This window comes from Protopterus annectens, chromosome 2.part0, assembly GCF_019279795.1.
Source record: "Protopterus annectens isolate FY-2018-M chromosome 2.part0, PAN1.0, whole genome shotgun sequence".
Taxonomy (NCBI): Eukaryota; Metazoa; Chordata; order Ceratodontiformes; family Protopteridae; genus Protopterus; species Protopterus annectens.
Genome location: NC_056728.1, coordinates 433,848,446 through 433,875,776, shown reverse-complemented (window position 1 = coordinate 433,875,776; position 27,331 = coordinate 433,848,446). Strand labels below are relative to the sequence as shown.

At 43.1% G+C, this 27,331-nt stretch overlaps 1 protein-coding gene across 2 annotated transcripts in view; it reads right to left on the bottom strand.

Moving 5' to 3' along the window:
* VPS13A (vacuolar protein sorting 13 homolog A) overlaps nt 1-27,331 on the bottom strand; it is a 4,910,496-nt gene that overhangs the window by 3,040,080 nt on the left and 1,843,085 nt on the right. For both annotated transcript variants that reach the window (XM_044060868.1, XM_044060869.1), the window contains exon 21: nt 21,000-21,132. In XM_044060868.1, the coding sequence (XP_043916803.1) occupies nt 21,000-21,132 (133 nt within the window). The remainder of the gene's footprint in view (nt 1-20,999; nt 21,133-27,331) is intronic.

Genomic DNA, 27,331 nt, shown 5'->3' with positions numbered 1-27,331 from the left:
AACTCGGTATATTTAATTCTTCCATAAACATTTCCACTTGTATTTTCTTGATTTCCATATTTCTCTGCTTTATACAGACTTTCAAAAAATTTCTGAAACATTTCTATTACTTCTACAGGATCTCTTGCTACCTTCCTACTTATAGGCTGCCTAAGCTTGGCGACAACCCTTTCTACTTTCTTTTGCCCGAGTCATTGTGCTAAAAGTTTTTGTGCTCTACTATCAAAAACAGTTGCTTAACAGCAATCTTTCTAAACTCCCTTATTTTCTGTTTAGCATTCTGCAGTTGATCCTCTTCTTGTTCTGTGAGATTTCCCCTATTCTGCAATACTTTTACATTTGCCAGTCCCTCTAAATAATTCTTGTTACTTCTTAACCATAGGCTCCTTTTCTTTTATTTCCACCCTATTTTTAAACTCCACCTTAATTTTATCCCACTCCCTAACTATAATTAAAAAAATGTACATCCTCTCTAATAGCTCCTGAATAATCTCCACCACCCATTCCTTAAATTCCTCTCTTTTCAACAGACAGATGGAAGTGCCAGTGTCTCATTTTTATTTCATTACCAATTACCTTGTGCTTTTATTTTAGTTATTATTGCACATGATCTAAAATAGTTATTGGGTGCATATCAAGATCTTCAATTAAATGCACATGTTCCTTTGAAATGTAAAATCTGTCTAACTTAGCCCAGGTTTTATATCTTGGGGAATATGTAAATTCACTCCGAACTTCTATTACTGAATTCACATCTTCCATGTCAAATATTTTCATAAATTTCTTCAAAAATATACCCTCCTTTGTAATACTTTCACTTCTGGATACTCCAGACACACCTTCGCTGTTGCAAATCACATTCCAGTCCCCACCTATAAGTAATATTCCTTGCTAAAAACTGATTATTTCTTCCAGAATTTTCTTAAACTTGATTAGAACAGTTCTAGGTGGAGTATAAGTACATGCCAGTGTAATCTTCCTTCCTATTAACTTTATACTAACACACAAAACTATGCACATCTTCGAATACTGAAGTTTTACCCTTCTAACAGGAACAAAAGTCCCAAACTGATAGCCACTCTCACAGGCTTGAGTTAACCTAAAATAAAGATTAAACATGCTAAGATGCATGGTGCAGCCAGTGCTTCTACAAAGTTCTAGTTGCTTTTGTCTTTTCTTTATAGCTCTTCCAGCTGGGAAAACCCCTGAATGCTTTCAGAGAACTTTATGTCCTAGAGAACTTATCTTCTCATTTTTTTCTTCAGCCAATCACTTTCCACTAGCCTGTAGCCAGTTTCTCTTTATCAAATTTTCTCCATGGAGACATGAGAACCAGGCAGCCAGTCTATCAGATTGCTCCATGGAAACAAGAAGGCCAGCTGTAGAACTGCTACTCAGCATACATGTTTTTGTTACAAAAAAGCCTCAATATTCAATATTCTTTTTCATTTACTTGCTTACTCTTAAAACTTGTTACAAAGTAAATTCAAGGTCCTTAATCCAGTTATTTCCCCATGCAATAATCAGAAAAAGTACATTAATTTTTCTTTTGTCATAAGAGATTGCTAGGATATCGACCCGGAGGACATTTTAACCCTAACTGTTCAGCCCAATGTAATACTGGAGAGGTTGTAATCAATACCCAAGATTGTATTTAGTGATGATTGCCGATGTCCAGGAGGGTTTTGGGCACTATCCCAGGTAAGAATTTACGGTGCCCCATGCACTCATCCAAGTTCTTCTTGAACGGTGTCATAGAGGTACTCCACTGAGAGATAAATCTGTCCCCTTCAGCATGTCCTATTTAAGTCCCTGGAAAGTACAGTTATGTACCTACCATAAATGTAGACGTTCAAGTGTATTCACTGTTACAGTCATTACTCTTGGGTTATCCTGCTGGCAGGCTACCCGCAGTTGGCCTGAATTCCAAAGTCCTGGTCCGGCGTCGGTTGCTGTCGCCTCTTCCCTGACGTCAGTGCGCCAGGGGTATAAAAGATGCAGCCAACGCCATTTTCTTCAGTTTTTCTTGCCCCAGATGCCAGGTGTCCCCAAAAGGGTAGGCTAAATAGATTATGCCAATAAACAATGCATGCACTAACGTAAACATTTCCTTCATCTACAAGCAAATACACCACATAGGTTGTATAGAATAGAGAAGTACAGATAAGACCCAGCAAATGAAAGGGGGATGGTGGGAGGGTAACCTGGACTGCAACAGTTAATACACTCGAACATCTACATTTATGGTAGGTACACAACTGTACTATGTTCCTCATGTTTCACTGTTGCAGTCATTACTCTTGGGTTGAATCCCAAAGCTGAGGATGGGCGGCTGGGTTAAATAGGATTAGGAGAAGCTATGAGACCCTGCAGAACTGCAGTGGCAAAGCCTGCTCTGGATTTAGAGTAGAGAGGTAAGTGGTAGTGCTTTGTAAAAGTGTGCACTGAACTCCAAGTTGCAGCCCCTAAAATGTCTTTGGTTGGTACTCCTCTGAGGAAGGCTGCTGAAGTGGCTGCTGCTCTGGTAGAATGTGACCTAATGCCCTTAGGCACTAATTTGCCATGTTATTAGTAGCAGAAACGAATGCAATTGCCTATCCATTTTGAAATAGTCTGTTTTGAGATAGCCTTTCCTTGTGATCCTGCAGCATATGCCACTAAAAGTTGCTCAGTCTTTCTGAAAGCTTTAGTTCTGTCCAAGTAGAAGCGTAGCTGTCTGTGTATGTCCAAAGAATGCAGAAGATTCTTACCCTTGTTCTGTGGGTTTGGATAAAAGTTAGGCAAGTGAATGGATTGGTTAAGGGCCACACTGGACACCACCTTAGACATAAATGTAGGGTTCGACCTCAGAGAAACCCTGTCTGGATGGAAAATGATAAAGGGTTCCACAGCCATGAGTGCCTGTAACTCCGAGACTCGTCTTGCGGAGGTTATTGCTAGGAGCAGGGCGGTTTTCCAGGATAAGAATTTTATATCAGCTGTTGAGGCTGGCTCAAAAGGAGGCAGTGTGAGTTTTTCAAATACATAATTAAGGTCCCACGCAGGTATTGGTGGTCTCCTTGGAGGTCTTATGTTTTTTGGCCCCTCTGAGGTACTGCCTTATTAAAGGATGAGAAAAGATAGGTGGTTCCATATTGTAATGGGCTGAAATGGCAGAGGCATGAATCTTAACTGATGAAAAGGATAGGCCTTTGTCCAGCATCTCAGTTAAGTATTGTAAAATCTGAGGAATATTTGGTACAAAAGTGTCAATTCCTTGTTCCTAGTTCCAAGCACAGAATCTCTTCCATTTTTCTGCATAAGATTTTCTGGCACTGGGTCTCCTGGCCTCCAAGATAACATCCATTACAGCTTTGGAAAGAGGAGTGTTCTGAATGGCTACATTATCCGCCATGCTGCCAGATTTAAGGTCCTGAGTTGGCTGTGCAGGATCTGATTGTTTTGTTGGGTCAGTAAGTGAGAAGTTTGAGGCAATGTCCAGGCTGGACCTTGAGACAAGTTCTTTAGGATTGGGTACCAGTGCTGGCATGGCCAGTCTGGGGCAAGCAGTATAATTTTTGGCTTCCCTTGTCTGACCTTTAGGAGTATCTTGGGGAGGAGAGGCAGTGGAGGAAAGGCATATACTGTTAGGTTTTCCAGCTGAAGGATAGGGCATCCACTTTCCATGCTTGCTCGTGATAAATCCTTGTGCAGAATCTCCACAGTTGGCAGTTATGAGGGGAGGCAAATAGATCTATGTCTGGGCATCCCCATTTCCTTGTTATCATGCTGAAGACTTGTGGATCCAGTTTCCACTTGTGGGGGTCCATGAGGTTTCTGCTTAGTTCGTCTGCCAGAGTATTTATTTTTCCTGGCAGGAATTGTGCTTGCAGGTGAACTTAAGTCAATGCTGTGTCCCACAAAATCATGGCTTGTCTGCAGAGGGGGAAGGAATGTGTGCCTCCCTGCTTGTTTATGTACCACATGATGGTGGTATTGTCCATCTTTATCAGTAGTTGTCCTGGATGAAGTAGATCCTTGAAAGCTGTCAGGGCATTCTGAACAGCTAGCATCTCTTTTTGATTGATATGAAGATGCATCTGGCTTGTGGGCCATGTGCCCTGAATACATTTTCCTGCCATGTGGACCCCCGAGGCATAATCTTGATGCGTCCGTTGTTAGTGTCTGGCTGACTGTGGGTAAAGTGAATGGCTGTCCCTTGTTGTGGTGACAGGCCTGTGCCCACCATCGAAACTCCTGTTGCAGGCAGGGAATGAGGGTAATTAATAATAATAATACTACCAGGCTGTGGCAATGTTGAGTCCAAACACTTTTTAGATACCATTGTAGTTTCCTCATATGCAGTCTGGCATATGGAATTAGCAGAATGCAGGATGCCATGAAGCCCAAAGCCTGCAGATTTTTTCTTGCAGATAACTGCGTCTTTGTAGCCAACATTTTGAAGTAAGAAGTCAGTTGCCTTTGTTTGTCTGGCGTGAGAAGCCATCTGGGCAGTTGTACTTAAGCTTGCACCCAGGAATATTATCGCTTGAGAGGATACTGGTTTTGATTTCTTTTTGTCTACTGTGTACCCTAGGCAAATTAGTAATCTTTTTACAAACGCCAGATGCTTTAGTAGAATGTCTTTGTTCTCTGCTTGAATAAGGCAGTCGTCCAAGTAAGGATATATTTGAATTCCTCTTTGTCTGCAAAATGCAATTACTGGTGCCAGGCATTTTGTGAAGACCCTGGGCGCAGTAGATAAGCCAAAGGGCAATGCAGAGAATTGGTAATGCATTGAGCCAGCTATGACTCTGAGGTATCTTCTGCAAGACTGTCTGATTGGGACATGCAGGTATGCCTCTTTTAGGTCCAAAGTTAGGAGCCAAGCCTTCTTGCCCAACATGGGCAGTAACTGCTGCAGAGTCAACATTTTGAATTTTGGAATGTCCAGAAATGTGTTTAGAATAGACAGGTCCAGTATTGGTCTCCAGGCTTTGTCCTTTCTGGGCACCAAGAAAAGTCTCGAGTAAAATCCTTGTCCCTGCTCTTGTTGTGGTACCCTTTGAATGGCCCTCACGTCAATGAGGGATGAAACTTGCTTTTGTGCCTCTGCCCATTGACTGTGTGGCAGGTCTGGCATACCTTTTGCCCTTGGCAGGGTGTGAAAGAGGAACCTGTAGCCCTGAGACACTATGTTCAAGACCCATTTGTCCTGGGTAATCATGTGCCAATTTGGTGAAAAAAGTGCTAGTTTCCCCCCCTAAGGGGGCTGCCAAAAGATAAGTGCTTGGTTCTGGCAGAGGAAAGTCACTGGGACTGTTTCCTGTATGGTTGTGATTTGTCTTCTCCGCTTTTGGAGGTAGAAGCACCCCATTGTTTAGGCCTGTATGAGCCTTGGGGCTGGGATCTGCCTCTGGGGTGTCTGTATCTGCCTCTTTGTTGCCTGTCTGACACTGGAAAGGACCAATTGTTTGTAGGCCAGTTCCTGCTAAATCTGGGTGGCTGTACGTGTAGGAAATCCTTAACTGTCTGCATGAATTTCGCTTTATCCCACATTTTCTTCAACACCTCTTCTGCCTTAACACCAAACAAAGTATCATGCTGTAATAAAGCATCCAATAATTTTGCTTTAACATGATCAGGCAGATTCTGTTCCTTCAACCAAGCATGCCTTCTAATGACAGAACCCGTAACAGCGGCCCTGCACAAGGCCACCAGTGAATCAAAACCACATTGCAAAGTATGCTTTCCCACTTGTTTAGCTGCATGCAATAAATCTTGCATTTCCTTGTTATCAGAACATTCAGAATTTGTCAACATTTTCTGTTTAAGCAGTGACATTAAGTATTCCTGATATTTAAGCATATGAAACTGGCAATTTAAAGCCCTTACAGCCAAGGTAGCAGAAGTGTAAATTTTTTCCCCCATCTGTCCAGTGTCCTGGAATCCCTATTAGAGGGGACAGGGTTTTTTGCAGTGGAGGCCTTGACCTCTTTGGGACCCTGAGAAAATGTTTATGGGTCAGCAGCAGGGTTTTTATATAGAAATTTGAGAGAGTCCGGAACCCTGTAGTATCTGTCTGGCTTAGCAGGTGCAGGGGGTAAAGAGTCAGGAGACAGGCCGGACTCTGAAAATACATCATCCACAATGTCTAGAACAGGTGGAATAGCAAGAGGTCTGTGCTGAGGTAGTAAAAGAAAGTCTCGGAGCCTTTTCTTAGATTCTGAGTAATCTTGGCTCTCCCAGTGAAAATGCTCCCTCATGGTATGCAGGGTTTCCCCCAAAATAATAATCCTCAGGAGGAGAGGCTGAAGGAATAGATTCTTCAGCATCAGAATCCTCATAGGGAGGAGGAGTATCCCTGTTCAGAAGAGGAATCAGAGGAAATTGAAACCTGATCAGAAGAGTCATATTCTGTCTCTTGCCTAGGCCTCTTACCAGGAGGGGGATGGGAACCCCTGATCAAAGTAATTAGGTCTTCGGCCATCTTAAGCATCTGTTTCTTAGGCATGGAAATCTGTCCAGGAGAATGCTGTACTTGTTTATTTGTCTTTAGAGCTGTTTTAGTCTGTCTTTGAAGCTGAGGTTGGCTTGACATATAATTGTGTAGGTCTGAAAACACCCTCAGAAGCCGATGCCTGTTCAGTGGCTCCGGACCCATCTGAGGGAATAGTTTCCAAGAGTCCAATACCTTGAGTATCCAGAGGCCTAGTCGGCTCCACCTGGGAGTCGGAAGCGGCCTGTGGCTCTGAGGTAGCGGGCGTCAGGGGCTGCAAAAGCGCCTCACTGAGAACCGGCGACTGGCCTAGCGGGGGCCACGTCGTCAGTTTTGGACCTCGGATGCCTGTCCTTTTCCTTGCGCTTTTTATAAACTCCGGTCATCGGCTGTTCTAACGGCATTTTATAATTAAACCTTCGGCCAAAGTAATGAAAGGCAAAATCGTACCGACGCTTAATAAGTGCGTTGGTTAAATCTAGCACAAAACCGACAGCTAGCAAAGTCGTGATCAGGGCCTAGGCAAGGAATACAGTAAGAATGAAAATCCTTATGAGGTATTTGCTTCCCACAAGAAATACAATTGTTAACTTTTTCTGACATCGATCTGGAGCAAGAAAAAAGTTTCCCCAACGGGGAACTTAGCTTTAATGAAGACTTCGGATATGAAATTTGATTTTGAAAATCTCAGGAGTCGGCCGACCGGCACTTGCGAACTGCTTTTGGTTCGGGCACCGCACGGCAAGAAAGACTGAAAAAATGGCGTCGGCTGCATCTTTTATACCCCTGGCGCACGGACGTCAGGGAAGAGGTGACAGCAACCGACGCCGGACCAGGACTTTGGAATTCAGGCTGACTGCGGGTAGCCTGCCAGTAGGATAACCCAAGAGTAATGACTGCAACAGTGAAACACAATGAACATCGGGTAGCCTCCCCAAAGAAGTGTATATGATATGGAGTATAGTGACAGTGATTTTAGTCTGTCCATGTAAGCCACATGCTGGAGTACTTTGATCTTCTTTGTTAGAAACCTCTGAGGTGTCTCTAATTGCTGTAGATGCTTAGTACGGTACATACTGAATGGGGGGGGGGGGGGTTATACTCAATTATGGGCCAGATAAGTGCCAAGTATAGGGGTTATAACTTCTTTTGTTCTCGAGACAATGCCTGTACTAATCAAGTGAGCTATACGGAAAACTTTCCTTACAATAGCAGACATGTCGTAGTCAACCTTTGATCCCAGGTCCCTTACCACTTCATGGGTACTGTTATTGATTTGATAGTGTGAAGGGACATTGTGCCAAAGGGAATTATGATGCATTTCTTTGCATTCAGTTTGAGACCGTGACTAATTCACCAATCGCTGGTCTGTGTCAGATCATCCTGGAGTATGCTGATATCATATGGAGATTCAACAACTGCACCTAGCTGGCAGTCGTCTGCAAACTTGATCAGCCACAACCCTTTAGTTTTGACCTGAACTTCTGAGAAGGATATACCAAAAGTACAGTTGTGTACACTTATCATAAATGTAGATGTTAGAGTGTATTTACTGTCGCAGTCATTACATTTGGGTTATCTGCTTGCAGGTTGCCTTCAGTCGGCCTGATTATCAAAGTCTCGAGTCCTACGTCGGTTGCTGTCTCATCTTCCATGATGTCAGGTAGTCAGGGGTATAAAGCATGCAGCCGATGCCATTACATCAGTTTTTCTTGCCCCAGATGTCTGGTGCCTCCATAATGGGAAGCAATTATACACAAGTTTACACCTCCAATAAAAAGCAAATACACCAGAAAGCTTTAAGAATAGTAAACCAGAAGAGAGGTATATAGTCAATAGAAGTCAGGGGGCTGGAGGGAGGGTAACCAGGACTGTAACAGTGAATACACTCGAACATCTACATTTATGGTAAGTGTACACAACTGTACTATGTTCTTGGTGTTTCACTTTTGCAGTCATTACATTTGGGTAGATTCCCAAAGCTAAGGAAGGGAGGAGGCAATTAGAGAGCATAAAGACCAGCTATTAGGCCCTGCAAGACTGTAGTGGCAAAACCAGCTCTGGATTTAGAAAAAATTGGTAAGTGGTAATGCTTGGTGAAGGTATGTACAGAACTCCAGGTAGCAGCTTCTAGGATGTCCCTGGTAGGAACACCTCTGAGAAAAGCTGTAGAAGTAGATGCAGCCCTGGTGGAATGGGGTCTTATCCCCTGTGGGGTAGGCTTTCCATGGTGCTTATAGAAGAAATGAATGCAATGGCCTATCCACTTAGAAATGGTTTGTTTTGAAATGGCCTTCCCCTCTGCCCCTGCAGCAAATGCAACCAACAGCTGTTCAGATTTCCTGAGAGGCTTAGTCCTGTCCAAGTAAAATCTAAGTTGTCTGTGCACGTCCAAGGAGTGCAATATTTGTTCTTCTTTGTTCTGTGGATTAGAAAAGAAAGTTGGCAAATGAATGGACTGATTGAGGGCCACACTGGATACCACCTTGGGCATAAAGGAAGGATTGTTTACTGAGGGATGGTAATGGAGAGCTCAGGTAATTAGCCAGGCTGCAAGGTTCAGGCTTTGAAGCTGGGGGTGCAGAATTTGGCCCTCTTGAGGGAAAGCAGAGAAGGGGGTCTGAGGCAGGTGCCAAGGCTCCAGCAGTGACACACTGCGCAACAGGGGATACCAGTGTTGGCGTGGCCAGTCTGGTGCAATGAGTATTGTCCTTGGTTTGTCTTGTTTGATCTTTAGTAGAACTTTGGAGAGGAGAGGCAGAAGGGGAAAGGCATAAACTGATGCGTCTTTCTAGGTGAAGGACAGGGCATCCACTATCTAAGATTGTCTGTGGGGAATCCTTGTGCAGAATTTGTCCAATTGGTAGTTTTGAAGGGAGGCAAACAGGTCTATCTCGGGGCTCCCCATTTGTTTCTCAAAATGTTAAATATCCTTGGTTCCAGTTTCCACTCGTGTGGGTCCATGAGATTTCTGCTTAGGTAGTCTGCCAGTGTGTTTAGTTTGCTTGGCAGGAATTGAGCTTGTAGGTGCACTTGGTAGCTCAAGGCTGTGTTCCACAGAGCCATGGCTAGTCTGCAGAGAGGGTATGAGTGGGGTTCCCCCCTGCTTGTTTATGTACCACATAACAGTGGTGTTGTCCATCTTTATTAATCATTGTCTTGGAAGAATGTGGTCCTTGAAGGCTATCAGAGAATTCTGTACAGCTAACATTTCTTTTTGATTCATATGCAGGTACATTTGACTCTGGTTCCATTTGCCCTGAATGCACTGCCTTGCCAAGTGAGCCCCCCTCATGCATAGTCTGATGAGTCTGTTGTTAACATTGGGTGGCAGGGGGTAGAGTGAATGTCAGTCCCTTGTTGTGGTGGCAGGCCTCTGCCCACCAAAGGAACTCTGTCTTTATACATGGAATGATAGGAATCATTGATTCTAGGTCCTGAGAATGCTGACACCATAGCCTTTTTAGGTACCATTGTAGTTTCCTCCTATGCAGTCTTGCATATGGAATTAGTAGAATGCAAGAGGCCATGAACCCCAGGGCTTGCAGTATTTTCCTTGCAGATAGCTGGGTCGTTGTGGCCAGTAGTTTGAAGTAGGCTGTCAAATAATCTTGTTGCTCTGGCATGAAGTAGGCCATCTGGGAAGTTGTATTCAAGCTTGCTCCCAGGAATACAATTTGTTGGCAGGGTACTAGTTGTGATTTATTTTCGTTTATGGTGTACCCCAGTGAAGTTAGTAGTTTTTTTACAAATGCCAGATGATTTAATTGTATGTCCTGGCTTTCTGCCTGAATTATACAATCATCCAGGTATGGGTATTTAAATATTTCTTTGCCTGCAGAATGCAATGACTGAAGCTAGGCACTTTGTGAATAACCTGGGCGCAGTAGATAAGCCAAAGGGCAGTTCAGAGAACTGATAGCGCATGTAGCCTGCTCTGAAGCATATGTACATTCTGTAAGATTCCCTTATTGGGATATGCAGGTAAGCTTCCTTTAAATCCAATGTTGCTACCCAGGCATTTTTGCTTAGCATGGGAAGCAGCTGATGAAGAGTTAGCATTTTGAATTTTGGGATTACCAAAAAGGTCCAGGATTGGACGCCAAGAATGGTCTTTTCTGGGTATCAGGAAAAGTCTAGAGTAAAAGCCTTGCCTCCATTCCTCTTCTGGGACAGGCTGAATAGCCCTGATACATAGAAGAGAGAGAACCTGCTTTTGAGCCTCTGCCCACTGATTTGGGGGTAGGTCTGGCTAACCGTTTGGGGTTGGTAAGGAGTGGGAGTGGATTCTGTACCCTTGGGAGACTATATTTAAAACCCATTTGTCTTGGGTAATGAGTTCCCAGTTTTCTGCATGCAGAGCGATCTTTCCCCCTAAAGGAACAGTCAGTTGAGCAGGGCTTGGAAGGTTTAAGGTTAAGTCATTGTGACAGTTTACCATAGGGGGATGTCTTACTACTTCCAGCTTTGGAAGTGGGAGCCCCCCACTGCTTAGGCCTGTGAGTACCTTGAGACTGAAGCCTGGGTGGTCTGCTGGTCCTGGGTTTGGACTGAGAAGGCCTGGAAGAGACAGGAAAGGACCAATTCTTAGAAGGCCAGTGCCTACTAAATCTGGGAGGGTGTACTTGCAGGAAATATTTAACAGTTTGCATAGTACTACTACTGCTTTGTTGCCAAACAGGCGGTCTTGGTTTAAGGGAGCATCCAATAATTTAGCTTTAACATGATCTGGCAAAGTCTGCTCCTTAAGCCAAGCATGCCTTTTAAGTGCAGACCCAGTGACAGCAGCCCTGCAAGATGCCTCTAATGAATCAAAACCACATTGCAAAGTATGTTTACCAATTTGTTCAGCAGAATGCACTCAGTCCTGTAATTCTTTATTTTCAGCGCAGTCAGAAATCATTTTCTGTTTAAGTAAGCCAGTAATATGCTGCTGATACTTTAACATATAAAATTGGCAGTTTAAGGTCCTAATGGCCAAAGTAGCAGAAGTGTATACCTTCTTACCCCATCTGCCCAGGGCCCTGGAATCTTTATCAGAGGGGGTAGGGGTTTATGGCAGCAGTAGCCTTAATTCCTTTGGGTCCCTGTGAAATGGTCTCTGGATCCACACAGTAGGATTCTTAAAGAGGAACTTATGAGAGTCAGGTACTCTGTAATACCGGTCAGGTTTCCTGGGAGCTGGGGGTAAAGTGTCTGGGGCCAGGCTAGATTCCAAGAAGGCATCATCTACAATGTCCAATACAGGAGGGATAGCTAAAGGCCTGTGTTGAGGTAGGAGTAAGAATTCCCTAAGCCTCTTTTTGGAGTCAGAGCAATCCTGGCTTTCCCAGCAGAAATGCTCCCTAAAAGGATGCAAAGTTTCACCAAAAGAAAAAATCTTCTGTAGGGGAAGCAGAGGGAATGGAGTCCTCTACATCAGAATCATCATAGGTAGATAAGGACAAATCATGGTCATCAGAAGAAACAGAAATTTCAGAATCCTGATCAGAAGAATCCGAAGGAAAATCAGTTCCAGGTCTCTTAGAGGGAGAAAGATGGCTTCCCTTGGTTAGAGTAATAAGGTCTTCAGCCATTCTTATCATTTATTTTTTTAGGCATAAGAGCCTGACCATGCACTCTGGGCATCGGTTTTCTAGGCGTAGATCGAATTTTAGGCCTTGAAAAAGAAGATGGCGTCTGTTTAATATGCAAGTCAGTAGGCCTGAATACACCCTCAGAAGCCAGTGCCTGCACAGCGGCTCTGGACCCATCCAAGGTAGAGACATTCGCAGGTTCCATAGTCAAAGAAGCATCTTGCGGCATACCGGACTCCGAATGGGTCTCAGTAGAGACCTGCGAATCTGAAGTAGCGGGCATCAGGGGCTGTGAAAGCGCCTCACTGAGTACCGGCGAACTGGTGACTAGCTTAACGGAAGCGTCGTCGGCATCTTTGGACCTATGCGGTCTGTCTCTGTCTTTATATTTATGTTTTTTTCGGAATGTCGGTAGTGGGTGGCTTACCAAAGCCATTTCTGGATAATTGAACAGAGTACCAAAATAGTTGCAAAAATGAACAGACGACGAATAGTTCGAGGATTGAATAAGGCACAAAACCGACAGCGAGGGACGTCGTGATCTGGGCCTAGGCAAGGAATGCAGTACGAATGAAAATCTTTGAGATATTTGCTTTCCACAAGTAATACAATTGTTAACTTTTACTGACATTGGTTTAGAGCAAGAAAAAGGATCCCCAACGGGGTAATTCGCTTTGCTGAAGACTTCGGATCTGAAACCAGAAAACGAAAATTTCAGGAGTCAGCTGACCGGCACTTGCGAACTGCTTCGTGCACCGCAAGAAAGACGATGTAATGGCGTCGGCTGCATGCTTTATACCCCTGACTACCTGATGTCATGGAAGATGAGACAGCAACCGATGCAGGACCCAAGACTTTGATAATCAGGCCGACTGAGGGCTACCTGCAAGTAAATAACCCAAATGTAATGACTGCAACAGTGAAACATGAAGAACATCAGTCGGGGACCCAGCACTGACCCTTGTGGCACCCCAATTGGTAACAGATCTGCTGGTTGATGTGAAGTCATCCACGTTGATAATGTGTATCCAGTTTGTGAGCCAGCTGGCAACCCATCTTACAATGAAGGGGTTTACATTCAGTTTGCCAAGTTTATCAGCAATGCCTGAAGGTGGGACTCTGTCGAAAGCCTTTGCCAATTTGAGGTATGCTGTATGCACAGATCTGCCCTCATCAATGGCCTTGGTCACACTTTCAAAGAAATCCACCAGATTTAACATGCAGGATCTGCACTTCACGAAGCCGAATTAGGTAGGATCCAGAGATTGGAGGTCACCTATGTCTTTATTTATGAGTTCCATAATGATACGTTCCATGGCCTTGCAGATGAGGCTGGTCAGGTTTATGGATCTGTAATTCCCTGGGTCTGTTGTTAGGCCACCTTTGTGTAGGGGAATAACTGTAGCTGTTCTCCATTCCACAGAAACAAAGCCTGTGTTTAGGCTATAATTGAAAAAGATACTTGGTGGTGATGCTAGTTCATGTTTTAGCTTGTTTAGAAGACAGACTGGGATGTCATCTGGTCCCATAAAGGCTGTGTTCTTTGCCTTGGACAGGGCTTTGAGGATCTGCTCTTCAGATATGTAAGGTGAGGGAGGTGTTTGTAAGTGAGGAGGGGATAAGGGAAGGAAATTGTCACTAAACCTATCTGTTAGGTGGGGTCAATGTGTGTGATACCACTGGCCACCAGTTCTGCACATGCTTGGGTCCTACCCTTTAGGTTACATAGATAGCTGTATAAAGGCCTTATGGTTATCTTTGGCAGGACTTACTAGATTTCTCTAAAAAGAGCTCTCGGAGGATTTGACAAGTTTTCTTATTTGTCTGTTAATGCTGAGGAGGGTGCTTTTCCATTGTTGGGTCCTCATCTTTGTTTTCTTGGACAGCAACTTTTTGCATTTATTGTAGAGTTTGTTGATGCTGGAAGTTCATCATGGCAGCTTGATTTTACTTGAGGCTCTGGCTTTGATCTGGTACAGCCGAATTTATACACTTATGCAAGTTACTGTACAGGGCTTTAGTGAAAGCTTCAGCGTACTTAACACTTCCATCTTAGGGTGGGGCTTGGAATGCATTTATACTTTCACCTAGGAGGGTGATGGACAGATTAGATAGGAAAACAAGAAGGATGCTTCATGTTCACCAAATGATTTATAAAAATCAGTGAATACTAACATTATATATTCCCCGTTCTGAAGGAGGGATGGGCCTCCTTGAAATTGATTACATGTATAGATTTTCAATTGTGGAACTCCACACACATCTGCTGATCTCACAAGACCCAACCATAGTGAAAGTCTTGAAACATGAGGAGAATAAATCTAAGATGACATTCTTACTTAGGTTAGGAGAAGCATAACGGCGTCAAGCAGGAATGAAAATCAAACCACAAGTAGATAAATATCAGGCAGCAACTGAGTGTGCCAAAAAACAAAATAAAGAATATAAGGTGAAGGATCAGATGAGAAGGCAAGAAATGTGGAAAATGCATAAATATAGTTGCAAGTATAGAAAACTTCTAGAAGAACCTCTTGTTGATCAGGAAAGAACGTAGGAATGGTTAAGGAGAGGCAAATTTAAACCAAGAGATGAAAGGTTAATATTGGCAGCCCAAGATAGTGGAATACATACACATTGGTTTACAAAGTCCATTGAACATGTGGGAGAAACAGACAAATGTAGGTTTTGTAAAAGAAAATTGGAAACAGTTGCACACCTCATTGCTGGTTGCAACATACTAACGTCTGAAGGACCATATACTGAAAGACATAATAATGTGGCAAGACTGTTGCACTGGGGATTGTGCAAACATTATGGTACTGAAGTGGCAGAAAAACACTGGAAACATAAGCCATAAAGCATCAAAGAAAATGATGAAGTCTACATCACATGGGATCATCCATTACCAACCGTTCAAAAGATAGATGCTAGATAACCGGATATAGTTGTCCAAGAAAAGAATACAAAAGTAGCATTGATCATTGAAATCGCCACACCCAGTGACTACAGTGTCTTGCGTACAGAGACACACAAAGTCATAAAATTTCAGGATTTGCAGGCAGAAACGAGAGCAATGTGGAAGACAGATACCTAGATAGTTCTATAATAGTAGTAGGAGCAACGGGTCTTCTAAAAAAGAATCTACAATCGTATACAGATATGCTACCAATACATGTAACTCCATACGAATTGCAGAAGGAATCATTACTGGGCACATTGCTGGTGCAGTGAAGAGCACTTCTGGCTGACATCAAAGACTGAAACAATAATAACTTCATGAACTTTAATCCTACTTTGACTTAGGGATGGGGTCCATTCCTGTCATGGTATTAGAAACCCAAAAGATATGGAGAAATTAAAAGCGGGTATAGTTTGCCTTGGTGAAGTTTTTTTAGTCTGATTTCACCCTTTGTGAGTTTTGGTGTTAGTGTCAGTTTGAAAGTGACTGATTTGTGGTCAGTTTTAACAAATAAGGGTCCAATAGTTGCAGCAGTGCACCTGTTTGACATGTTGGTGGGGATCAGATCTACAAAGTTTGTTCCTCTTATTGGGGTATGGACAGTTTGCTCCATGGCATTCGAATTCAAAAAGTCGAGGAACTTTTGTGCTAGCGAGTTTGGGCTAGAGCAGGTTTCCCAGTTGATGGTGGGATAACTGAAATCCCCCATAACCTGTGTGTTCGGTAAAATTTGGAATGTCTTCAGTTTGGTTAAGTAAGCTTCATGGGTGTTGTGATCCATGTAGGGGGATCTATAACTGGCTAGGACATGAATGGGGGTCTTACCCACTGTAACTTGGACCTGGAGTAACCCCATAGAATTTTCCAGTCTAACTAGATGGGAGGTGAATTTATCTCTAATATAGATTAAATACCGCCTCCTTTGGTTTTCTCACATTCCTTTTGTGGTCTAAAGGTGTGGAACCCATTGCAATCTTGCAGGGCTGGGGTACTCTCTGAGGCCTTAAACCAGGTTTCTGTGACTGCACAGACATCTACTTCTTCTAGTGATAGAAGTGCTTCAAGGGAGTGCAGTTTTTGATTTAAGCTCATAGCATATAACAACATGACCATTATTTTGTTCTGATTGGTTAATTTAATTTCGGTAATGTTGTTTTTGAGACCTTACCTAAAAAAAGGCACTATGGGGGAGGCAAGAGGCTTTGCTAGCAGCCAAAAACCTAGGGGTGCCAGGTGCAAACCATCTCTAGCACAGAAACGATGGCTTCCCAGGCAGACAGGAAATGGATCCCCTTGGAATGACACCAAAAATTAAGCCAGTTACTGAAATCAATCATTTCTTGTTTATACTGTGGCATCATTCTAGGTGAGGGTAGTATGCTGCTCAAGGCTAGGGACATACCTGCCTGGAACACGTACTCAGAGAGCTCAACCACATCTCTCTTCATACAGCCCAATGAGATACATCTCGGGTCATTCACACCAACATGAACTATGACAGAGTCATAACGGTACTTGTTGCTAAGAGACCTGAGTGCATGCGTGATTTGGTGAATCCTGGCAGTACATAGGCAGCTGACCCTGACTTTCTCCTTGTCCAACCTGGTGAGTAGGACATCTGTGTGTCTCACACTACTGAGTATCCAAAGACAAGAAAACTTGTTTGTGTTATGCCTTACAGGCTTGGTGGGTGAGACAGTGGTGTTGCAATGTGTCATGGGTGCTGTGGAGACTTGTGTTAGTGGTAGCAGACTTGTGTTTCATGCTCTTTTAATCATTTTTTCCCCACTGCGTTGCCTACATTTCTTAAAACTGATCAAGAAAGACGGAAGGGAGAAAGAAAAGGAAAAAAAAAACAGTAGCACCTGTTTACAATCCCAGTTACACTTAAAAATAATTGAGAAAACTTTATAATATGCAAAGAAAACTGCTGTTTGTTTTCGGCTTTTCCCTGCACACTACAAAAATACTGCTAATAAGAAAAAAGATTTCTTTACTTACAGTTAGTGTCTCCCTTCGCTTTCCCTCCTCAAATCATTTTTTGAATACTACTGACAAAGTAGGAATATGCTTCCCCAAAAGTCCAAAAAATTCTGAAAAAGTTCAATATATCCATAATTTCTTGTTCTGTCATATTTCACATAAATCATTATTGCATTGTAATCAAACATTAAATTACTGGTTTTATTGTTGTTCATCTCCCAAATCCTGTCACTGCTTAATTTCCAGTGTACTCTTGATTATTTTAGTCAGCTCTCTTGCTCCCTTCCTTCACTCCAACATTTTACTTTGAAACAGTGGAAAAAGTTTCACAGGTAAAGTCTCTTTGTACCTGAGTGCATGCGTGATTTGGTGAATCCTGGCAGCAGACAGGCAGCTGACCATGATTTTCTCCTTACAAGAACAAGAAGCAGAATCTCTTTCTGTTTAGCAGCTCACTTTTTGTTGGACAAATTTTGTATTTCCTCCTTGGCATGTACTTCATCAAAAATTATTTTGTCCCTCCAGGGAAGAATACTTTGAAGACAGCTGGGTACAGCCATTTGAATCTCACACCTGCTTCTTCACATTCCCTGAACAGTGGAATAAATTTGTTCTCTTCTACCTGGTGTACAATGAATAATCATTCCTCACAAACATTCTTCTGTCTCCCACGTTTAGTACTTTTGTCTTTCTGCCACAGTTTTGTCAAAATCAACTCCTTCTGCTGGTAGGATTGCATCTTTACTATTAAAGGTCTAGGCTGCTTTCTCACAACCAGGTTTGGAGCATACACACGATGTGCCCCTTTCAACTAACAACTCCTGCTGTGGAATGTCAGTCCAGTTGCTTATTTGTGCTTTCATAAATGTAATGCAGTCCGTTCCTTCCATCTTCTCTGGTATAGCTGTAAATCTCAGGTTTTCCCTAAGTGCTCTGTTTTCCAACTATGTTATTTTTTGAAACATCTCTTCCTGAGCAGTCTCATATTCAGCCAGCCTTTTCTTCATTTTGACCTCTGATTTTTGCAGTCTTGTCACTTTATCTGAATATTTATTTAAATCTTCTTCCATTTTGTCCAGCCTTTTGTTGTTTGTGTTGATATATACTCTATCAAGTGTTTTATTTATTTTAACCAGGACTATGTGCAATTGTTTGCTATCTTCCTGTAGGTTACTGGAATTCATGTCTGCATGTTGCATTGCTTTTTGCTGAACAGCTGCAAAATTTCCCCAGTCAGTATTTCTTCCTCACATTTTGTAGCTGATTTTTTCCATGTCCTCTGTATTTCTTTCCTCCTGGCATCCAGGCAGTACAATTACTGGCCAGTTACTGAAATTTACCCCAAAACACAAGTCTACTGGCCTTCTCTGCAGAGTTTCTGTTTTCACACCGAGTAACAGCTTAATTCGAGCTCTCCCAACGTGCAGCCATCTTGGAAGTCCTCTGAAGTCTACTCTTGGTAATAAAATAGCTATGCAACCACTTCTATGCCAAAAACCTGTAAGCCATTTGCCATTTTGTCTAATTAGGAACCTTATAGAATTTTACCACTATCATGATGCAAACTGCTTTTTGATTCTTTTCATCCAATCTTTTCTAAACTCTTCTTGATTCTTATAGTTATTGTGCAATATTTTACATACCCAACTAATAAAAAAACCTTTTAATTGCAACGTCTGCTCCAGACACTTAACTCTACTACACCAGGTCTTTCACTTAGCACCACCCCCCACCCCTTTCTCTTTGCCTGTTCTCTTATCCACATCTCCAATTCCAAAAATTATAATACACTTCTTCAGAAATCTACCCTCTTCTGTTATATTTTCCAATCTACACCCATCCCCATTACATCCTCATTTTTGCAAATCAGGTTCTAGACCCCACCCATAAATAATAATATCCCCTGTTGAAAGCTAAATATTTCCTCTCTAAATTCTTTTAAGTGCCATAACGTTAGTTTTAGGTGGAACATAAATAAATGCCAGTATAATCCTCCTACCATGGCAATAACTAATTCCAATAAATTTATTACAGTCTTTCATTTCCTCTTCTATCACTACTGAATCTTTCTCAGAATCATTATTATTACCAACCGCATCCATAGAACTAATGCTTCTGGCCTTGGATAGCATCTTGAGGACTTGTTCTTGGCAGATTTGACGGAAAGGTGTAGTTGCAGTTTTTTTTTAATCTGGTAATATAGGAGGGGAGTGTGTAGGTGAAATCAGAACTAAATTTGTTTGCTACTACACAGGCTATGTCTTCTGAATCCAGGTATGTGTTATTCATTACTATTAGCTTTGCACAGTGCTGAGGACTGTTTCTGAGATTTCTGATATAATTAAAAAGGCTTTATGTCTATCCTTTACTACAGTAGCTAGTTTTTCCTCATATCTTTGGTTGATTTAATCAAGGTCTATAGCTCCTTGTTAAGTTTAGCAAAAGTATTACTTACATCTTGAGAGTCAAACTAAGTGTTGTGTGCAATGCATTTTTTCTTTTATTACAGAACCTGCTTTAAATTAAGGTTCTACCCTAGAGATTTATTTTCACATCTGGCAATATATTTACATCCAAAGTGGACAAATGCATCTAAGCAGCTATTTACATATGCATAGGATTTATCAGTAAGGGATTCTGCATAAGCAATAGGCTTGTCAAGATGGAAGGATCTTTTGAATTTAGCCAGGTCATAATTCAGCTTTAGTAAATAATCCTTGACAAACTCTGAATACAGTGGTATGGGAAGATACTTTCAGTTTCAGTCTTAAGGTGAGTGTGACAGAGTTGGGAGGAAGCTACAATTAGTGTGAGCAAAGTTGCCCCAAGTTCAGGATTTTACTACCCTGGTACAGATTAACTGGTCTACAGTGTTAGTACTGAATTCCAGAAATTTCAGTGCATATATGTTTCAGGATATAGAAGTCTCACAGTTAATGGAGGTGCAGTTGAAGTCTCTCAGGAGGACGGTGTTTGGCTTACTATAAAGGGACTCCATATCAATTAAGTAGGTGATACTGGGCTAAGGGGTACACAGATGGGTTCCTATAGTTAGCTATGATACAAGGGATTTTGTTGATACTACACTGGATGAAGAGAAGTTCCAGATCATTACCTTGTCTAAAAAGTCTGGATGTGACTGTTTAAGAATATTGAGACACTGCCACATTTAATGCCTTCCTCTAATGAGATGGGCCTGAACATGTGGTAGGCATTAAAACCATGCACAGATACAGTACTCTCATTACTCTTTAAATAGGTCTCTGTGAAATGATATATCAGTGCTTTCCAGGATAAGAAGTGTTTGTAAGGCATGAATTTTTTTTACTATGACTCCTAGCATTCATCAACTTTATGTTATCCAAGCTCTGTTTTGTTATGCTGGTAGCTTCAGAAGACTGACATTGCCTAAAAAAGCACCATGGCGGATGGACAAGAATTAGCTAATATACAAAAGCCTTAGGCAGATAGGTGCAGGCCACCCTTAGCAAAACAGTTACGTCTGTTTAACATCTCCTCTCAGTCTGATGTATACTGTACCCCCCATTAGAATAACACTTGAAGCCAAGCCAACTGATGAAGTCAATCTTCTGTTTCTGTTGCAGTCTCATTGTGCTGCTCAAGGTTAGGTTCATACCTGCCTCAGACATATTCTGATAGTTCCATCATGTCTCTCTTCATACTGACCAGGGAGGTATGTCTCAAGTCATTTACATTCACGTGCACTATGACTGTATCACAGCCATAGCCTGGTGAAAGTCTGGGAGTGGAAGAAAGAACTGGATGACTAGGCAATGGATGAGAGCATCGGGACAGTCAGAAAGTATGAAGCAAAAAGGAGGGGAGCAGACACTCTCAGATCATAAATGTATGAAAAAAGAACAAATTACAACTCAATAAGCAATGGCCCCATCTAAAATAAACATTCTGATTTTAATATGTTCTAGTCTGTTTCCCCACACTCCCGACATACAACAAAAATCTCCACAAAAAAAAAAACTACCTGATTTGCTATAAAGCAGCTGTATGCTGCTTAGATGCACATCAAAGTTTTCGTAAGCTCTGGACATTATCTCATGAATGTCGCTTTGTCCTGCTGTGAGCTGTGGCAGTCCTGAGTGGCTCTTGCTGGTCATCTGAAAAACAATAACAAAAGACAGTGAAGTAAATGTTAACAACCATAACATCAAACTTTAAAAAGAAATGCAAACAAGCATCCACTGAAAAGCTGAGCTTCTCTCCTACCCATAATGCCCTGCTCTCCCTTCATCCTCTCCGATCGAGTTTGCTGCTCACAATTTATCTAGTTTTCACAACAAAAGGTTTTAAACATATGCCCTTGAACTGTAGAGAGAAAGAGCACTTCAGGAGCTCAAAAAGATAGAGATATCCATATCTGTCAGGTCTGTAAAACTTGGAAGGGGGATGGAGAGAGGGAAAGACTCAGATGGAACGTTATGGTAAGTACATATCTTCTTTATCTGAAGTTGTTGTTTATTTGATCTTCAACCTGTCTGACAGAGTGCACAGATACAGAACTCTTGGGAGGCCCTCATGGAAGGATATTCCAGAGCACAACAGACCCAAAGGAGGCCATGTTTCTGGTAATAATGTCCAATTTGCAATGAGGTATAAAAGTATGCGACTTAGACCAAGTAGCCGCAGAGCAGATATCAACCATAGGAACTCTAGACCAAAAGGCAGCGGAAGTGGAAACAGGCCTGGTAGAATGAGCTTTGATTGGTACAGCTAAGGGTATTCCTTTAATGGAATAAACAAGTGAACTGCAACTTGCAAGTCAATTAACCAGAGTCACTTTGGAAATTGTTTTCCCCAAATTACCTTTCAAAGAGGTTACAAAGAGCAGGCCAGGCTTCCTGAAATGTTTAGTTTTATCCAAATAAAACTGTAATTATTTGTGTACATCTAGCACATGGAGTTTGTATCTCCCTTTGTTTTGAAAACTGAGGAAGAAAACTGGGAGACTGATGAGCTGATTGATGTCAGCCTCAAATGCAACTTTGGGCAGGAAAGAAGGACTGTTACGCAAAGTCACTCTGTCCTTGTGGAAGATCAAATAAGGTGGTTTAATAGACAAAGCTTGCACTTCAGACACTCTCTTAGTTGAAGAGATGACTAGTAGGAAGGCAGCCTTCCATGACAAGAACTTCAAATTGACTAACTGCCGGTTCAAAAGGAGGCACAACCAATGCTTCCAAAACGATGGTGAGGTCCCATGGAGGAGCGGGATCTTTGATAGGTGGGCGAAGAAGAAAAGTGCCCTTACGAAAGGTCTTGCACAACTTAGACGATGCCAAAGGTGATGAATTTTCCTCAATGTGAAAATTAGAAATGGCTGCCAATTGCACTTTCACAGTAGAAAAACTAACTCCATTATGAAAAATATATGCTAGAAAGTCTAAAATAGTAGGAATGGGAGCCGTTAAAGGGATCCAGCTGATTTTGGTGAGCCCAAATGGAAAACCTCTCACTTGCTGTTGAATATTGTCCTGGTGGAAGCTTTATGCACTGCAGACAAAATTTTTCTAACCGGGGAAGAGAGCCTGGGATTTCTAGCATTCAGTGGCATTGGAGCAACCAAGTGGTCAACTTCAAGCTGGATAGATCTGGGTGACTGAATCCCATTTCGGACCTTCTGTCCCATCCTTTGGGATGCTGAGTCCATGGCAGACAAATCAGGTGAGACCAAAGGAATGGAAACCAAACTTGCAGTGGCCAAAAGGGAGCAATGAGGATTACTTTGCATTTCAACCTCTGAGCTTTCTGGAGGAACTTGTGAATGAGAGGAAAAGGAGGGTAAGCATAAAGCAGACTGGGAAGCCAAGCATGGACTAGAGCATCTCTCTGTAACTGTCTCTGAGGAGGGATCAGGGCAAAAAACTCACTGCATTTGGTGTTGGAAGGAGATGCAAAGAGATCGCAGCAAGGCTGAAACCATTTCTAGAAGATCATGTTTGCCATTGAAGGGTTAGCGACCACTTGAGGTATCAGAATGGTCCTGCTAAGCCTGTCCGCTAGAATGTTTGCCTTCCCCAGAATGTGCATTGCCACTAGAGAGCAGTTGGACGAGATCACCCATTGCCATAACCTCATGGCCTCTCGACATAACGGGTAAGACTTGGTTCCTCCCTGCTTGCTGATATGACATGTTGTCTGTCTGAATTGCAATGGTCCCTATGGGAAGAGAGGTTTGTAGGGCTTGCAACGCTAGGAGCACTGCTCTCATCTACAGGATGTTTATATGAAAATTGGTCTCAAATGGGGGCCACATGTCTTGGACCATCTGATCCAGGTAATGCCCCCCCACTCGAGCTGAGAAGTGTCTGTGGTCACCTTGAGTTTCAGGGGAGGAATGAAAAAGGGACAACCTTGTTCAAGAACCTGCGATTGAAGCCACCAAAGAAGAAATTCCTTGTGTAGTCAAGACAGTCTCACTTGATGATTTAGAAGATACCACTGGACTGCCACTGTCCGAGACGAGTTGTGGGAACAAGCATTATGGAGGCAGCCATAGAGGCCAGCGCTCTTAGAACAAGACATGCTGGATGTGAAGGGATGTCTAGAATTTGTTTGACATGAGTCTGGAGAGTGCAAACCCTTTCTGGAGGGAGAAGAGATAAGCAATGTGTTGTGTCAAGACTGGCTCCAATGAAATCTATTACCGGGACCGGATGGAGATGCGATTTCTTTAGACCGATGGAGATGCCCAAGGTTGAGCCTAGTTGAAAGAGATGGTCTCTGGCCTTGAGAAGTCAATGCCTGATGGAAGCAGTGAGGAGCCATCGTCCAGATAGGGAACACATGGATTCTGTGCAGTCTCAGGTAGGCTGCCATGCATTTGGCAAACATCCTAGGACGGTGGTGAGACCACAGGGGAGTATTCTAAACTGGTAATGATTGGCCCCCAGCCAGAAACGGACAAACCTTCTGAAGTGCCTGTTCATTTTAATGTGACAGTATGCATCCTGAAGGTCTACAGAGCATATCCAGTCATCCTTCTGCAGGAATGGCAGAATGGACTAAATTGTGACCATTCGGAACTTTGAATAGGCAACTGATTTGTTCAGGGTTATAAGGTCCAAAATGGGTCTGAGGTACCCTGTTTACTTTGGTACTAGAAAGAATCTGGAATAGATGCCTGATCCGAGCTGGTCTTGGGGGCCGGTCTGGATGACTCTTTTCACGAGCAGCTTTGAAATTTCTAATGCTGCAGTCTCCCTCTAATTGGGTGGAAAATCGGGGGAGGATCTTGATTGGAGTGGGATTTTGAAAAAGGGTATGAAATATCCCCTGGATACGATGTTTAACACCCGATGGTCACTTATGATGGCTTCTCAGGCTGTAGGGTGTAGAGATAAATGTCCCCCGACTGCCTCCAGTGAAGAACGGTCAAGCAATCCTTCAGGACCACTGACCTGTCTAAGAAGGTATCTCGAGACCCCTGGTTCACTGGACTCCTTCTGCAACCAGGGTTGTGTCTGCCATTAGCAGCATTTCCCTTCTGTCTCTGGAGGAAATGTCTCCCTGTAATTCCTGAAAAGGACCTTGAGATCTTCGGAACCACAACTTTTTACCACTGCGCCGGTTCCTGGAGAAGGTCCACTGTGGGGTGGCAAGATGGATTCCGACAGCAGACAATGTCTTTCTGTCCTTCTTACTCTGGAAGAGTGTTTCTCTAACTGTAAGACCAAACAAGGATGATCCGACAAAAGGGAGTTGGTGAATGATGCCTTGAAAGGTTCAGTGAAATCACAAAGCCACATCCAGGCACTGTGCCTTATAGTAATGCCTGAACTGGCCGCAAGGGAGGTACCTTCTGCTGCATGCAAGATTAGTCTCATACATGTATTAGCTATAGAAAGAAGGGTGGCCATTGTGGAGGAAAAGGTTTTCTGTTCCTCTGCAGACATGGTGTCCCTGGGGTAGAACTAGACAGCTCCTTGACCAGGTCTCTGTACTCTGATCACATGTGCCAAGTAGTTCAGTGCTCATAGTGTGAAGGTCGCTGAAGCATACACCCACTTACTTAATCTGTCCATCACCCTGGATTCCCTGTTAGAGAGATGGGCAGAGGAGCTTTTCTGGGCCAGTTCCTTCTTGGTGGCTGCTGTAACCACCACGGCATCAACTGGGACACCATTAGTCCAATGGTACCTATCAGATGAGGCACTAGGAATGTCGTCTGGGCATTTCAGTAAGGGCTCTACTGTGTCTGGCTCTTTCCATGCCCCATGAGAGATCAGATCAATAAGGGGGTCTGCAGACGAGGACACCCAAGATGTACAAGGAGACATCCTCAGGTGGGGATCTTAGGCACCCTTCCCCTTCATCCAAATTGGTGTCCTCGATGAGGGATTCTGGGGGGAGAATCCAAGTGTCTCCTTTTGCACGTATGCTTGTGATGGACCTCCTCCTCAGTAGGGTGGTCCGGGGAGGTACCAGAAGAGTCGAGGTGTTCCAAATGGGAAGTGACCAGGAAGCTCTTTTGGGCAGGCTGTCTGGGAGATGAAAGAAGGGATTACTCAGGCACAAACCCTACCGAGGAAGGACAGGGCTCCGAGGAAGCGAGAGTAGAGGTGTTCCTTGGGACAGAGAGGACCCTCTTCACCACTTCAATTGCTGAGGGCAAATGGGGATCCGAGGGCACATCTGCCAGAGCTGAAGTTGTCGGAGGAAAAACTGCGAGACCCCATCACTCCCAGATACAAGAGGGGAGTCGGAGCCAAGCTATCAACCTCTTAGGGGGAGGGACAGCTTCAAAAACTTCATCACTGACATCAAACCCTTGGACCCAATGCTGATGCTCCAAGAGTCGGCCCTCTCTGAAGAGGTCAGAGCCATACTACTCAGGGCCACCATCAGAATCGAAGTAGCAGTACCTGTGGACTTGGGCATCTCAACATCCGGGATCTTCAGACCTGAGAACTCCAAATCCAGGGGCTGGATTGGAGGAGGAGAGATGGGAACAAATGAAGGCCGATGGCTCAGAGAGCCAACAAGAGATGGAGCAGGCAAAACCCCCAGTTGAATCTGTGCCTTCGGAAGCCTCATCAGCATCCTGTCAACCTTGGCTTCAGATAGGCTTCGAGAGGACCTGACGGAAAAGGGCACAGAAGGTGGCCCTGGAAATTGACCTTGAAGACTGAAGTAAGGGCAATTTGGGCCTTGAGGTAACTGGCTCCGGGGAGAACCTTAGAAACGAGCGGAGACGAGTCCTCACAGATTATCGGACCAGTGTCCATTAGATCAGATGGCTTGGCAGTTTCTCGAGGTGGCTCACTGGACATAGAAGGAGCTCTGCCCAGGGACCACTTCTTCTCCTTATGCTTCTTGGAGGGGGGCTTAAGCCCCTGAAGTAGATGACGATACAGATGAGTAAGAAGCCAAAGAAGGTAAAAGGCCCTTCAAAATGAGCTTATTCTTCCTATCAAAAAGAGCGGGCTGGTTAAAGCCAACACATACAGCACATGAGGAATCCAAATGAGCAGGCCCTAAGCACACTACATACTCTGTGTGGGTATCCAACAGATGGATTTTGTGCTTACACATACCACACTTTTTGAAGCCACCCGGCTTTTCTGCCATAATGTAAACTAACTGTAAAAAACAAAAAGTAATAAAAAGAAAAGATTTTTTTTAAATAAAGGAAAGGAAGAGAAAAAAGGTTAGAAGGCAGAAAGCTACCAAAAAATAAAAATAAACTTTTTTTAAGGAGAGAAGAGGGTAGTGGATAAAAAAGGGAAATATTACAAAGAAATCCTACAACAGGGAGAAAAAATGAAGGAAAAATTGAGCTCAGAAGATCTCAATCCCAATTCTGACGAAAAAGGGGCAAACGAGGTCTGAGGGGATGATGGGAGAGTAGGGCATTTTGAGTATGGGAGGAGCTCAGATTTTTGGATCCTAGAGCAGTTGTATACAGCCGAGTTGGATCCGATGTCGGATCCAAACCCACAGGTTGCAGATCAAATGAAAAACAACTTCAAATCTATACTTAGTTACTAATTTATTGCTTTTCATTACTGGGAAAGTCCAACTGGGAACAGGTCCCATTTTCAGATGCCTGGGAAGAAATGCTCCATTTTACAGAATAAGTAGAAGCCAGTTACCTCACTTCCCTCTTAGTGGAGCTCTGGAAGTTTGCACTGTAACTTCCAATGGGAAGAGACTAAGCTTTATGATAGAATCAAATTATGTGTTCACATTTCAAATAAATGTTCATATCTCTGAAACCGTAGGCATTATTAAAAAAGCATGAATGGCAAGCTCTTCAGCACAAACTTTTTCTAGTGGTAGTATTCTTTAAGTTCTAGG